Source organism: Podarcis muralis, chromosome 1, assembly GCF_964188315.1.
Source record: "Podarcis muralis chromosome 1, rPodMur119.hap1.1, whole genome shotgun sequence".
Classification (NCBI taxonomy): domain Eukaryota; kingdom Metazoa; phylum Chordata; class Lepidosauria; order Squamata; family Lacertidae; genus Podarcis; species Podarcis muralis.
The window spans coordinates 120,197,537-120,211,264 of NC_135655.1; the positions used below are offsets into that span (position 1 = coordinate 120,197,537).

A 13,728-nucleotide genomic window follows, 5' to 3' on the forward strand; every position below is an offset into this window, starting at 1 on the left:
AAGTAATACTATTGGTAACCTAACATCAGTGGGAGTTGTGTATATTGTGCTGTCAGTTTATGTGATATCCTTGACTATATATGGTCTCCCATGTGCTGCGGTTATAAACACCGCATTGTACCTATGGTGCACTTGGGAATGTTTTGTGTGGAGAAAAGAAATCCTTTATGTGAACATTAGTCTGCCAAACTTTGCCAGGGCTTTACTGCCCCCTTTCCCGCTGCAAACCCCTAAGACCTCTTCTGGGGGCAGGGGGCCCTTTAGAACAGCATGGGATGTGACATTAGGGTTTTAAGGTGTGGTTGGTGGGAGTTGACTGCTGCTTTGTTGCTCATCAGTTGATAGAGTTAATAAATTGCTCTTAAGTAAAAATCTTTTTTTTTAATTGCATGTTTTTCTGGGTGATACCCAACTGTGGCACCCCACCTGTTCAACCGACCATTGCTTGTATGAACAGAACTTGTCTTTTTTTCTCTTTCCCCCCGCAATACCCCACATGCTTCCCAAATTTGCTCTGGAGGGTTGGGGCAAATTGGGGAGGGGACAGTTGCGTCCTTTGCTGTGATGTTGGATCTCTCCCTCTGTGTGGCTTTTTGCATAAGCTGTCACTAAATATGCTGAAAGGTGAAATTACATTCTGGTGACTCATCTAGCTGAGGAATGAAAGTCTGGGTTTATTAGTGAAAAACCTGCATACTCCCAGTATCTTTGCTTGGTGAGAGAAGACACCTCTCGGTTGCCATGACACCAAATTAATTTTTAATACAATGATAATTAAGAGATGGCAGTTGAAGACCATGTGATCTTTCTGCCGAGGAATAGATTTCATGTGTTTGTTTATCTGAAAGCAAATGCTCGTAATTTAGAAATACAGTACACATTTTTGACTTAAAGCCACTGCTAAAAGATAGATATTTAGTCATAAAATTAGCCTGTCTAGCTCTTTTTGTATTTTAATATAGTTTTATTAATGCTCACAGATGTCGTAGAGACTCTGGAAAGTTCTTGATTTCACAATTAATGTGGAGCATTTGAACAGCTCTGTACGTTAAGGATTTGTGCTGGTTTATACTTTGAATAGAGAATATAGGTTTGAAAGACAGAACTTTAATTAAGCATCAACAAATACTGATATAGAAAAGTCCCCTTGGTAGTCTGAGATGTAACTGATGCTACTTTTTGTTGAGACATTAAAAAGAAGCTTGGTTTTATTTTGGAGTTGTTTGTTGTAATGAATGCATATTATGTGAATAAAATAATAAAGGATTTGAAAGGGGGGGGGGGGGGAGAAGAAACTTGGTCCAGAGGACTGCTGGTTCCATAGGCTGTCTGTTAATTTCCTTTTTTGCCCTCTTTGCTCTTTTTGGACCCATCTGTGGGAATCATTAGCCTAGGAGCATAAGTAACTTGGTTCACTTGTAGGTGTATTTAGCCTTGAATTCCAGGCCATTAACTTCTTGATGGTGATTACTAAGCTCTTAATACATAAGAACTAGGATACTGTAATGTCCTTGGCACAGTTCCAAGTGTGTGAGTACCAGCAGTTGTTTCCACAGGCAGGATGCGCCAACTGTTGTGTCTAAAAGTTACTGTGATGTGCCAACTCAATATTTCATTAGGAGTAGAGCACATGCACTTTCATTGACTATCCTAAATATAGTCCACTAGTTTTCCTATATCACAGTGTCATCTTAACAGTATGGATAATCATCGCTGAATGTTGAAAACAGCTGAGGTAATTTCACCTCACCGTAAGACTTTTTAAAAAATTACTAACATTTGTTTTTAGGACTGAACTATTTTTTTTTACCTGTTTTCTCCTTGCATATATTTTACAGCATATTTTATTGGATACCCTTACACCACTAGGCCCTGTAGCCAAGATGTTCTAGTTCAGTAACAACTCCCTTTTCTGCGTGTAGAATTTATAGCTGAAACATAAATGGGGTGTAGTAAACAGAACAAAACTAATTCAATGTTGAGATTTCCAAATCTGTCTGCGCAAGCATATCAGCTTGCCAGACTGAATTATCTCTCCCAGTGCATTCTGGGGGTTCTCCTGGACCCTTCCCACTGAGCTTATTTTTTTGGGGGGAGGGGGGAGCCCTTTGCAGAAGTGGAAGTACTAGAACAGGGTTCATTAGGTGAATAAAGCCCCATGTTAATAAGTTTGTATATGTTAATCAATTTTTTTTTAAAAAAAGTTTGCTTCATTTAGTTTAATTGGAAACGTTTATTTCTACCGTTTCTCAGTGCAGAGTTACTTCTTTTTAGATGAAGTGAATGCATGTGCCATTATCTCTGGCATGTAAGAGCTGTCTATTTCATTTCATTCTGGTTTGGAATTTAGTCCACTTATGCAGTAGGGAATCCTGACTACATGTGGAAAGTTGATTGATGGAGAAGAGAATAGATTGTGCTGGTTTTCACACACGTTTTGTTAATTTAATTCCTTGAGAAGTGAATGTACATGACTGAATAGCTTTTGTTTTGCAGACAAACCTCACAATCCTATGGTGAATGCTGGAGCAATTGTGATCACTTCCTTGATCAAGGTAAAATGTTTACACAAATTTTCTGAAGTGCATTATTAACATTTTTGTGGAAAGCTATGTTGTGCAATGTTAGATATTGCACGGACAATGAAAATTCTAATTTGAATTGCAGTTTGTAGTCCACACAAGCATGCGGGCAAATATGCAAAAATATTTGAATCTAGAGGGGTATGTGTGAAAGTAACTGTTTTCCTTGTTAGTTTTCTGAAACTAAACCCTACCCTGTATGTTCAAAAACCAGTTCTGAGGTATGGTACGAAATAATTTTAAGGGGAAATGCTCCTGGTGTGTTATTTCTCTCTTCTCCCTCCTCCTTTAAATTTGCTGCATTCCAAACTGCTGTTTGAAATAGGTTGGGTTAAAGATGGGCTCCTACTTTTTTCAGAGTAACACATGCTTCTCTAGATTTGTGGCCTGAATTATATTAAAATGGAAGGAATATTAGATAAGCACAACACCTTCTACTTGAGATTTTATGGATTCTGTGAAACATGCAACTCATTTTAAAGTCTGTTAAATGAGAACTTGTACATCAGTTTTAATATACAGTTTAAATTGTTTCTTACATATTTTAGCTTTTGTTGCAGTGCTGCTCTTCTAGAGGATTTAAAACAAAAATTGTTTCTGCATCAAGTGTATATTTTGAATGTCAGAATTGTTCATTATATTTACAAGTATTAACATACTTTGGGTGTTTACATCATTAATATGCCTTAATTGCTCATTTAGTGTGATGAGATACCTGTAAGAATTAAAAACTTATACTGGAAGCAGTGGCTCTCTAGAAATAAGTGAAAGCTAATCAACATTTCACTCCCCTAGTAGCCTTAAAAATGGACAACCTATGCTGTTGATTACATCTTAACATCCATTAATTTGTTTTCAGACTTTTAGATATGAGAGGCTACTTCAGTCTTGGCTGATGATTTTCTGCTTTTCGTTATATTGAATAAAATAAAATAAAATCCTGCTTAAAACATTTATTTTTAATAGCTATAGGTGAAGGAAAATGGCCTTAAGTATGACAGGTAAATTTATTCATGTTTAACTTTTCTCTGTAGGTTTAAATAACTTTGAAATTCATTTTGACAGTGGGTTAGAATAAGCAATATACAATACATCAAATACTTGACTGTAATTATTGCCACAGTACAGCCTGTTAAAAAGTACTGTAGGGTAAAATCCAAAGTGCAAACTTTCCTGGAAATAAGTTCCACTGTAATTAGTCTAAAATGTGTTTTTCTATCACAACAGTGTAGGTTTCAGGCTGTTGTAATATTCTGCAGTTTTAGTTTTTACTGCATGCAATCGTGATATCATGACAAGAACACTATAGCAACTTTTGTAGCCAGTACTGGATTGCATTGAAACTTTGCATGTAGTATATTTGCATGTCCAGCAGACATAAATCACCATATTGCATCATCTGTTTAAAGTGATTGTAAGACATTTTTTGTGATACATCTACTGGGAAGCTATTTTATAAAAATTGAGTGACTATGAAAACTTAGGAATCAGCACTGGGTTTTTAATACTTGGTTTTAATTTAGAAATATTTTCCCTATCATTCTGAGTTAATTGTAAGCTCACACTTAGTAACATTCACAACCACAGGCTAATGGTATGTTTGCTTGGAAATAAGCCTTGCTGTCTCCAATGAGACCTACTTCTAATGCCTATGTATAGAATTAGAGTAGCTTCATACATGAATTCTGAGCATTTGTTAGCTCAAGATCATAGAATACTAAAATTTATCTGCCTGGTCTAGTACAGAGTGGCAAGGCAAATGGCTGTTTAAAGCTACAGTCCAAAGATGTAATCTGTTTTGTTGAAGAGGGTGCAAAACCTTGGGAATTCATTCGTTGCGTCTCTTAAATGTGTACCTTATTACATGTTGTTTTTCACAATTGTATATTGAATAGGGCAATAGTTCTAACTGGTTAACATATTTTGTTTACTACTGCCTTTCATGATGCCTTTCTAAACCTACTGCCATTTGAAACCATTAACATATAACACATATAGTGGCAAGACAATGCTGAATTGTACCCAAGTCCTTTCCTGTATATAAGGAAAGTTATAGAAGCTCCTTTAGCTTGAGTGGTTAAAGCATATTAGTCACTGACTCCTAAAGTATGGTACGTAAGAGAAAGTAAAGTTATTTTCTAGAGCAGTCAATGGCCACCACTGATATTAAGCCATGATTTTGAGGGTCTGGGTTCAAAGAGTGCAACAAGCCAGGCGTTGACTTACTTTGGCTGTGATGTCGTAGCTGCGGGAGTTGGATAGGAGCATTGCAGGAACCGTTTGAGCACTAGCATGCTAACATAAAGCCATAGTTTGTTTTAAACTATGGTTTGATGTCATGTACAAATTGGGTCAGTGATAAACATCTCAATTAAAATTAAACTCACTTTGTACTGTACATAGATGCAGCTGTATTGAGTGTGCAGTAAAGATGTGCCGGGTTTTTGTTGTGGGTAAAAGCCTCAGCACCTAGGGCTTGCCGATCGAAAGGTCGGCGGTTCGAATCCCTGCGGCGGGGTGCGCTCCCATCGTTCGGTCCCAGCGCCTGCCAACCTAGCAGTTCGAAAGCACCCCCGGGTGCAAGTAGATAAATAGGGACCGCTTAGTAGCGGGAAGGTAAACGGCGTTTCCGTGTGCGGCTCTGGCTCACCAGAGCAGCGATGTCACGCTGGCCACGTGACCCGGAAAGTGTCTCCGGACAGCGCTGGCCCCCGGCCTCTTGAGTGAGATGGGCGCACAACCCTAGAGTCTGGCAAGACTGGCCCGTACGGGCAGGGGTACCTTTACCTTTACCTTTACTGGGGAGATTGCTGGGCTAAATAGATCTCTGATATGGCCTAAGAAAGCCGTTCTTAGTGACGTAAGGTTTCTTGTTCTTGCGCATACTCTGGTCTGTTGCTTCTCAAAGTGCTACTATACAGTTTTGGATCTTGCATAGTGGCAGCCGTATGTCAGGAGCTGTGCATAAAAGCCTTAATGAATGAGAGATGCTTGCTATGTCAACCTGCTGAATAATAGTGTATTTACAGCTCCAAGTTTGTGATGTAGGACATAGGTGAATGTTTGGCATTAGAATTCAAAATTTTTTAATTCTCATGCAACATACCGCATGACCACTGTTACGAGAGAGAGGTCATCTAGAGGTCATCTAGTTATAATCATGTACATAGGTGAGCGGAGAATTCAATAACAATGATTGCTCCTTTTCACCCATTTTCTAGTGTGCACCACCATAGCATGAGGTGAATTCTTCCCTCGGTCAGACCTTGCAGTTCTTACTATGATTGAAATTTATACATACACGTTACAGTTTTACAGTTTGGTGTTACTACCTTTCCCCGCCCCCTGGCAAGTGCACAATTTAATTAATGAAAGCTATTCTCTTTTCCTAAATTCTAAATACAAAAATTCCCTTATGTGGGAATCCCAAGCTCTAGTTAAAAGATACACGAGTCTTAAATAAACTGCTGTATCTGAACGTCTTTGCAGTTTCTAGATTTACATTTTGAAACAGTATTTGTAATTATTATTTTTAGCTGTAGTTAATAAGCATAGCAGTTGGAGGTAAGCCCTAGTTGCCAGCCATTAACCCCTCAGAAAACATGGTTTTCCATTATTGAAATATTTGTCCTAATGCTTGTAGTGGTCACTTTTTCAGTTAATGTTTGATAAGTTTTGCAGTGTCTATTGCAATCCAGAATAAACTCCCAGAAAATAGACTAGGTTGGTTTATATACCCAGCGGACCCTTTTTGTTTAATTTTTTATATAGAGACAGTGAAAGAATCAGGATAACTAATAGAACTGATGTCAAACTATGCTTTGGAGAGAAAATGTTCTTCAAGGTTTTTTTGCACTCACTTAGAGGAAACTCTTTAGCAATTCAGTATCAGAACTGATAAAGGATTTTGCTTGTCAATGGATGGACTCCATCAATGGAAGGATTCCAACAATCTTATCTAAAAATGAGGGGAAGGAAAACCATTTATAAATCATTTCTTCAGCTTCAGCTATGAAATAATAAATGCAATCATGAGAGCCAACAAAGTAATACCTGGAATAGACCCATTGAAATAAATGGAGTTAAGTAATGTTTGTGTGGACATATTCCTAGTGATTAAACTGACTAGGGCAACCTAAGTCTCAGATTGGAGCCCATTTACTTATGAAAATGGTTGAGAACTGAACTAACCTCTATCTGCATAGAAGTTGTACTAGATGTAATGAAAGCTAGCAGTTCTTGCAGGCTCATCCCTATAAATGTTATACGACAACTCTGCTCTTCATACCCTATAGCTTCTGAATATATTCAGCCTTTTGTTCTGTGTTTCAGCTGATTACTCAGTTTAGTAATCCTGCAGCTAAATGGATATATGTACAGAAACAGCTTTATTTCTTTAAACATAGATCACATTTCCCTTTCCCTCCCTCCTGCTTACTCAGACATGATAAATAGCAACTTGCTTAGTTTTCCAATGCATGGTCTGTAAGCCGCTCTGAGCCCAGCCTTGGCTGGGGAGGGCGGGGTATAAATAAAAATTATTATTATTATTGTTGTTGTTTATGAAAATATTAATTAATACAACACTTCTGCTGTTTGAGGTTGTCTCTTTCATCTTGACAATCCTTTATTCCAATTTTATAGAAGTAGTCCCACTGAGTGAATTGACCAAGGCTCCTCAGTATGTCCATTTCTGAGGTGAGACTTACCGGTACTTAATCCAGGGTCTCCTAGGTTCCAATTCAAGCTAGACTAGAAGTGCTGGTCAGATGTAAAACACAAACAAAGCAAAAGATTATTAAACAATATGGTCCATTCGAAGGTTTAAATGTAACTTGTGAGCAACAATTACAAATTGAGTTTACATATTAAAATTCTAGCCATAAATTTAATACTAGCCATAAATATAGTACTACAAGAATTGATCTTGTTTGTGTTTAGAGATGCTCTCAAATCATTCAGTCAATCCCTGATCAGAGGCTAGATCCAGACAAAGTCATATTTTGAGCAGACCCTTTGAAATCAGTGGGACAAATTATCTGTGACTTCCAATTTGCACACTGAAAGTTCTCTTCTGTGCCACTGTTTGGGAAAACTGTATGCATATGGTGTTGATTTTGCTGATACTTATTTTCCTGACACTGAACTTACGGGTTTCACGCAACTCCAGTGAGCATGTGGTTTATAGATATTTATTTGAATAATTCTGGAACTTTGAATCAGGATATCTTAAGTATCTTAAGTATTCTGACACCCCCCCCCCCCAAAAAAAAAATCTGTTCTGGGGGATTCTTTCAACCCTGGGGATGTTGCAGAGGGAGGTGGGGTAAGTTCCGTTGCACAGGTGCTATTCCTTGCAAGTACATAGTTGCATAATCAGCCTTTGGAGGAAGAACCACATAAGCTTGCCTAATAAAAGTCAAGTAGCAGTATTAAGCACAGAATTAAACACGGTGAGGTAGTACCTCAAAACTGAGAGCTATAAGAAAAATCTAAGTATTGCTGAGATCCTATTGCATGCTGATGCAATTATAATACAAATAAATAAAATGAGAGCCTGTCCTCTAATTTAATATGGATATGTAAACGTTCTTTTAAAAACTTGCATGAATGGTGTGTCATTGGATTGTCTGAGTCTAAAACTACTTTGTGTTCATAGACGTTCATTGTATATACACAAAAGTGTGCATATACACATAAATATACATTCAAGCATGCACACTGCAAGTGTGTATATGTATATATTATGTTTGTGAAGTTATTGCATGGTACGTTTGTAGACAGATGAACTGCTTGTAAAACTTCATATCTATAAAACTTGAGACTCCACAAAGTGGAAAATTAGACTGAAGTCAAAATAAAATTTGGAGAGAACAAAGAACTGCTCTGTGTTCCTTAAAGTTGCCGGGGAAAATATTTTCAAAATTGCCAGGGGGGAAAGCAACTCTCACATATTTGGTGCCTCATTTCTGGTTGACTTTACCTACACAGCTTTTGCCTCCTTTAATCTGTAAAAGAAATGGGGAAAACTGGCAGTGTTAAGAACCTGCATTAAGAGTCCCATTTTAACGAATAGTTCATGCAGTACAAGCTAAATCCAAGTTTAGGGTTTTGCTTTTTAAAGATGCTTACTTTTTAATCAATGTGCTTAAACTGGTATCTAGAAGGTGCTGTGAAAGAGTGTTTTTGTGTGTGTGTCAGGTGTTGTTTTTTTTGGAGCTAAAGGCAGGGAAACCCTGAATTTGATAAATGCTGAAATAAGTTTGCTCAGACACCATTGTTTTGCTATGTTTACTCTGCTAATAGTATCAAACATATGAAGATGCTCCTTTGTTTTTTTGCAGTTAAGGTCGGGTGCGGGGAGAGAACCAATCCTTTCTGTACTTTTGGCATTAAGCATCTTTCTCCTTACCCTGTAATATGGGGGAGAAATGCAAAACTTGTTTCAGTTTTTAACTGCCTTAACCTTAACGACAATGACCAGTACGGCATCCCGTAACTAATGCTGACCCACTTTCCCAAAGCAACATTCACTGTGCATTTAAAAGGTTTTTGTGGTTTAAATGTTGTTACATATTTTACAGCATTAGGATCTATGGAATATTTTGACAACTGCAACAGTTCAATGAAGTTGGTAATTTCTTCTTTTAATTATTTTTTCATTGAACAGATTTGGAGTTACACTTTTTTAAAAGCTTGTTTTTCTAATGCCTTTCAACACAATGCTTAACCTTTTTAGCGTATTTCTTAAATAGTCATTGACTATGGGTAGCAGTATTTTTACTTTATTGGTGCATAACTTTTGACACAACAGTGTGGTATTCTTTCAGCTGGTGATCATACGTGTATGACTGCACATCACTAGATGAGCTGGTGCGTGTGGCTTCACAGATTATCTGCAACACCCTAATCCACTTGTAGAATGGGAAATGAGGCTGGCTTTATGCATTTCATGAGTAGAATTCTGGTACATACAGGATTCAGGTTTTTTTTTCTTTCCCCTATATTAAACATAGTTCAAGTAATGTTTTTTGGATTGATTTGAGGTAGTGCTTTTAGATAACAGAACTATATAACATATTAACCCGATGTTTCTGAGGCATTAAGTAATGCCTATTAATTTGTGACAGTCTGTTTTTAAAATTTATTAAGTATATTTATAATAATAAAAAAATAAACTTATGCAATATGCGTCCATCCATCCTGATGCTTAACAATAGATTCCCAGCCACATTTAGTTCTGGAGATGGTCTGTTGGTAAAATGGTATTCACAACAAATCTCTTAGAAATTGCCTGTCAAGTTAGTCCTTTGGACACACAGATACAGTTGCTAGACTGTTGTTCAGGATAAGGACAATGCTCCTTTATCCTATACCACCGCATTCCCATCAAATATGGTAAATCTGCCTCATTTAAAATACCCTACCTCCATAGCGGTTTATAGCTGTGTTTCCATAGTATTTATTTTTTAAATTTTGAGCTGGCAACCAGGGATATTCTTGAAAATAAGAGACTACATATGGAAAAAGACAGCACAGTTAAAAAAAAAAGTTCTGTTTTTTTGACAAAAGGAAATACCCATTTTAAATATCCACATATCAAGTATCTGTAGCAAGAACTTGATTCTGTGGCCACAACCCAGAGTAGAGTGAATGGAGATCTGTACAGAGAGGGCTTCCCTTTTGAGGTAGCAAGTTCTCTGCCCCAATATAATTTACGCAGAGTAACAGCTTGGGCCAGGCATTGATGATTGCAGGCTTTACACTTGCTATATCATATAGCAAGCATGAAAACATAACAGTGTCAATTGCCTTTATATAGTTCCTTGAGTTTCTAAGCAAGGGTATAGTGCTGAAATAGAGGCTGTGTCAAGGTAGAGGGAGAGAAGCATAAGGATTGTGCTCTGTCCTTTGAGTCCCACTGATGCTTAACTGGACATTTTAAAATGTTCGCCAGTTAATAAAATCCAGGCATCTTTTGAACTGCATTTGGACAGTATATCTGCTACTGCAATTTCTGTTATACTGTAAGATGTTTACCTATAAAACTTTGGAATTAATGGCTGGGGTGTAAAGATGCTTATGCAAGCACCCAGGATTTCCCATGTGTGCATCAGGGCATCCTTGATACTTTCCCCAGTTGCTGTTTGTGCTGTTTTGGAGTCATTTCCTCAGTTTTGACAGCAGCTTAACAAGTGGCGGAAGGGATGCACAAATGGAAGTTCCCAGCAGGGCTCTTTGGTTATTGCTAGACTTTTTCATGCAGTTGCCCTTACAACAGTGGTAATACTCATCTTCTACTCAATAGTTTACGTACAACCGTCACTGGCCCCTAAATAAAATAGCACTGAACATTCTAGTATCCAGCATAATGTAAAATAAAGTCTTGGACTACAAGAATGGAACGTTAATGTATCCACCGATTACAATGATCTATAAGTGAATTTCCAAGGCGCTAATTCATAATTGAGTAGAGCACTTAAAATAAAGCTAGCCTTATTCAGTGTTCATCTCTCTTTCCTCACCTTAGTAATTTTCAAAAATTGAAACTTTCTGTAGTGTTCTTAAGTTTGATATAAACAATTTAGTAATCTAACTTTAGGTATTTAGACTAATAAATAAAACAATAGTTTAATATTAAATATTTAAGTAGTTATAGATTATTATGAATTATTTTCTTTAAACTAAGTTAAATTAGAATTAAAACTTCTCTTGTATTAACAAACTTTGTAAATATGTCTTCTTTCCTTTCAGCAAGGAGCAAATAATGCTGAGAAATTTGACTATGTAAGTGAACCATCAAACCTTTTAAAAATTATTTCCCATAGTTGAGTTTGAAACTGCAGGGTAAGATTTTATTTTTGTATTTGCTTTCCCCCCTTCATTTCTAATCTGTGAACTGGCATTCAGAGTCTAATTTAAGCAAAAGAAAAGAAAAGCCATAATCTTCCTCCTGTAGAATGAACTTGGGTTCTGAAACACACCAAGCTATGATAAACTTTTCATAGTTGGTGCTTTCGAGAATCAGTTTTTTTCCTTTTTGTATTATTTTCAATTTCTGAAAGTCTACATTGCTGCTGGAGAAGGAACTTCAGTTCCAAAACATGCCAAACGTCAATAAACTTGAATAGTTGGCTGTCAGGGAACTGCCATCGGCTCAGGGGAGAGAGGGGAAAAGCCGGATGGATTACAGAGAGCCCCCAAAGATCGTGGGAAGCAGCACTTCCTCAGCGGAGGAAGGAAGCCACGCCTCTAGTGAAGAGGAGATGCAGGGCTCGGAGGAGGCAAGGCGGTGCCAGGACACCTTGCCTGAGCAAAGCGGGGAGGAGGGATGTCCTCCTTTACCCAAGCCGTCCTTGCGCAGTAGGCTTCCACGCAGAGAGGGGAGGCGCAGACTGGGGGTCAAGAAACTACTCTGCTGGGGAAGATTTAAGCACCGCCCACTCTCAGATTCTGCCAGTGAATGAGCAAGAGACGGAATAGAGGCTCTCTGCATTCTAAAGGTTTTTACCACCAATAAGAAAGCTTTAGAACAGACTATTGAGGCATTTTGCCTGAGTGTTCTCGAGCAACCAACCGATACCTCTAACACTGGCGGAAACAGCGAAAACATTGAAACACCTAAGTATTGTTTGTGCAGCTTAACAGGCCAGTTCTCACAAAATGCTAAGCCATTGTTCAGCATTATAGGGACAGTCCTTGGAGGCACACACTGCCCTTTCATCTTTCAGTCCAAGGAGGAAACGGAAGCATTTGTTTCCTGGTTTTAAATAACCACAGTTTACATCTAATCTGGACCAAAACTGTAGTTACTTTACACTATGGTTTATTGAAATAAGCCAGATAATAAACCCTACTTTGATCTTGTCTTGTTTCATTAAAAAATCAGTTAAATTAACCTGAGTCCCTCAGTGGGACATAACATAGTAAACTGTGGCGTCTTCTAGACCACAGAAGTGGAAGCTCCCAATCTCATGGCTGTGCTGAAGGAGGAGTGGAAGCGCATAAACCTAAGGCTTGTTCTTGTGATTCAAAACCAAGGTTTCATATTTCATCTGAACCAGGCCAATGAATGTTGAATCCTAGGCGTATGGGGATACTGTACATTCTGAAAACATTGTGATGCTTCTTTAATAGGTGATGCAGTTCATGAATAAGATGGCTGGAAATGAATACGTTGGGTTTAGTAATGCCACGTAAGTATGTTTTTTAGTTTTACCTCTTTACCCAGTTTCTTCTTACGTCTATACTTAGTTCTGTTACCATAAGTTAGGTAGTAAGTACATTGGAACCTCGGTTTTCGAACGTAATCCGTTCCGGAAGACCGTTCAACTTCCGAAACATTCAAAAACCAAGTCACAATGGGCAGTCGGCAATTTCAGTGGAGAAAATTGAAAAACCCTCAGTTTCCAAGGCATGTTCGAAAACGAAAGCAATTGCTTCCGGGTTTTCAGTGTCTGAAAACAGAAATGTTCGGCTTCGGAGACCCTCGAAAACCGAGGTTCCACTGTAGTTCAAACAAGTGATGGTTTATTCAAATGGAGCATTATTTATGCTTGTCCTCACCAAACATTCCCTTTTCTGAGTCCTGTAGCACTTAAGGAAAAGGAGATGTGATTCCTGCAAAAGCCCAGGGAGGCAGTTTCTCCTTTGTAAGTTTGGCTTTTGGGGAAAGCACCAGCAGTGCCTCACTACTGTTGCCGCCTCCAAAACTCCACTTCTTCCAAGCTCTCTTGAGAGAGGAAAATATATTTCTTTTTCTTTTTTTAGGATTTTTCTTTGGGGGGGGGAGCAGTAGGAGGGCATGCCCAACTGCAGTACAAAAACTAGTTCTCTCCATATTATTGTGGAGGGAAGTAGGTGGTTTTTCAGCTGCAGAGTTGGGTGGAAGGTTCCCTCTGCAATAACTGAGCAGAAAAGGAAAGAGACTACCACCACCCCTTTTCTCCATGAAAAAGGCAGGCAGTACTGTTCCTTTTTCCATCAGGTTTTGCTAGATGCAGCGGCTGGTGTTTTTTCTCAGCAGCTCAACGTGCCAGGAGGGAAAGCATTTTTGAGGATGAAAGGAGAAAGAGTTTTTGCCACTAGCAGGACATTTTGCGAAAGCACAGGGAGTGTTCGCTGGACAGCAGAAGGACATTGCCAC

General features: G+C 38.3%; 1 protein-coding gene across 6 annotated transcripts in view; it reads left to right on the top strand.

Annotated features, from left to right (window-relative positions):
- The window catches only part of GLS (glutaminase), a 76,985-nt gene that overhangs the window by 17,008 nt on the left and 46,249 nt on the right, over positions 1-13,728 (top strand). For 3 of the 6 annotated variants that reach the window (XM_028750597.2, XM_028750608.2, XM_077917350.1), the window contains exons 7-9: positions 2,497-2,555; positions 11,337-11,369; positions 12,720-12,778. In XM_028750597.2, coding sequence (XP_028606430.2) covers positions 2,497-2,555; positions 11,337-11,369; positions 12,720-12,778 — 151 coding nt within the window. Of the gene's footprint in view, positions 1-2,496; positions 2,556-3,549; positions 3,584-9,166; positions 9,217-9,489; positions 9,550-11,336; positions 11,370-12,719; positions 12,779-13,728 lie in introns of those variants that run through there. The other 3 variants (XM_028750635.2, XM_077917353.1, XM_028750626.2) reach the window with 3 other exon arrangements.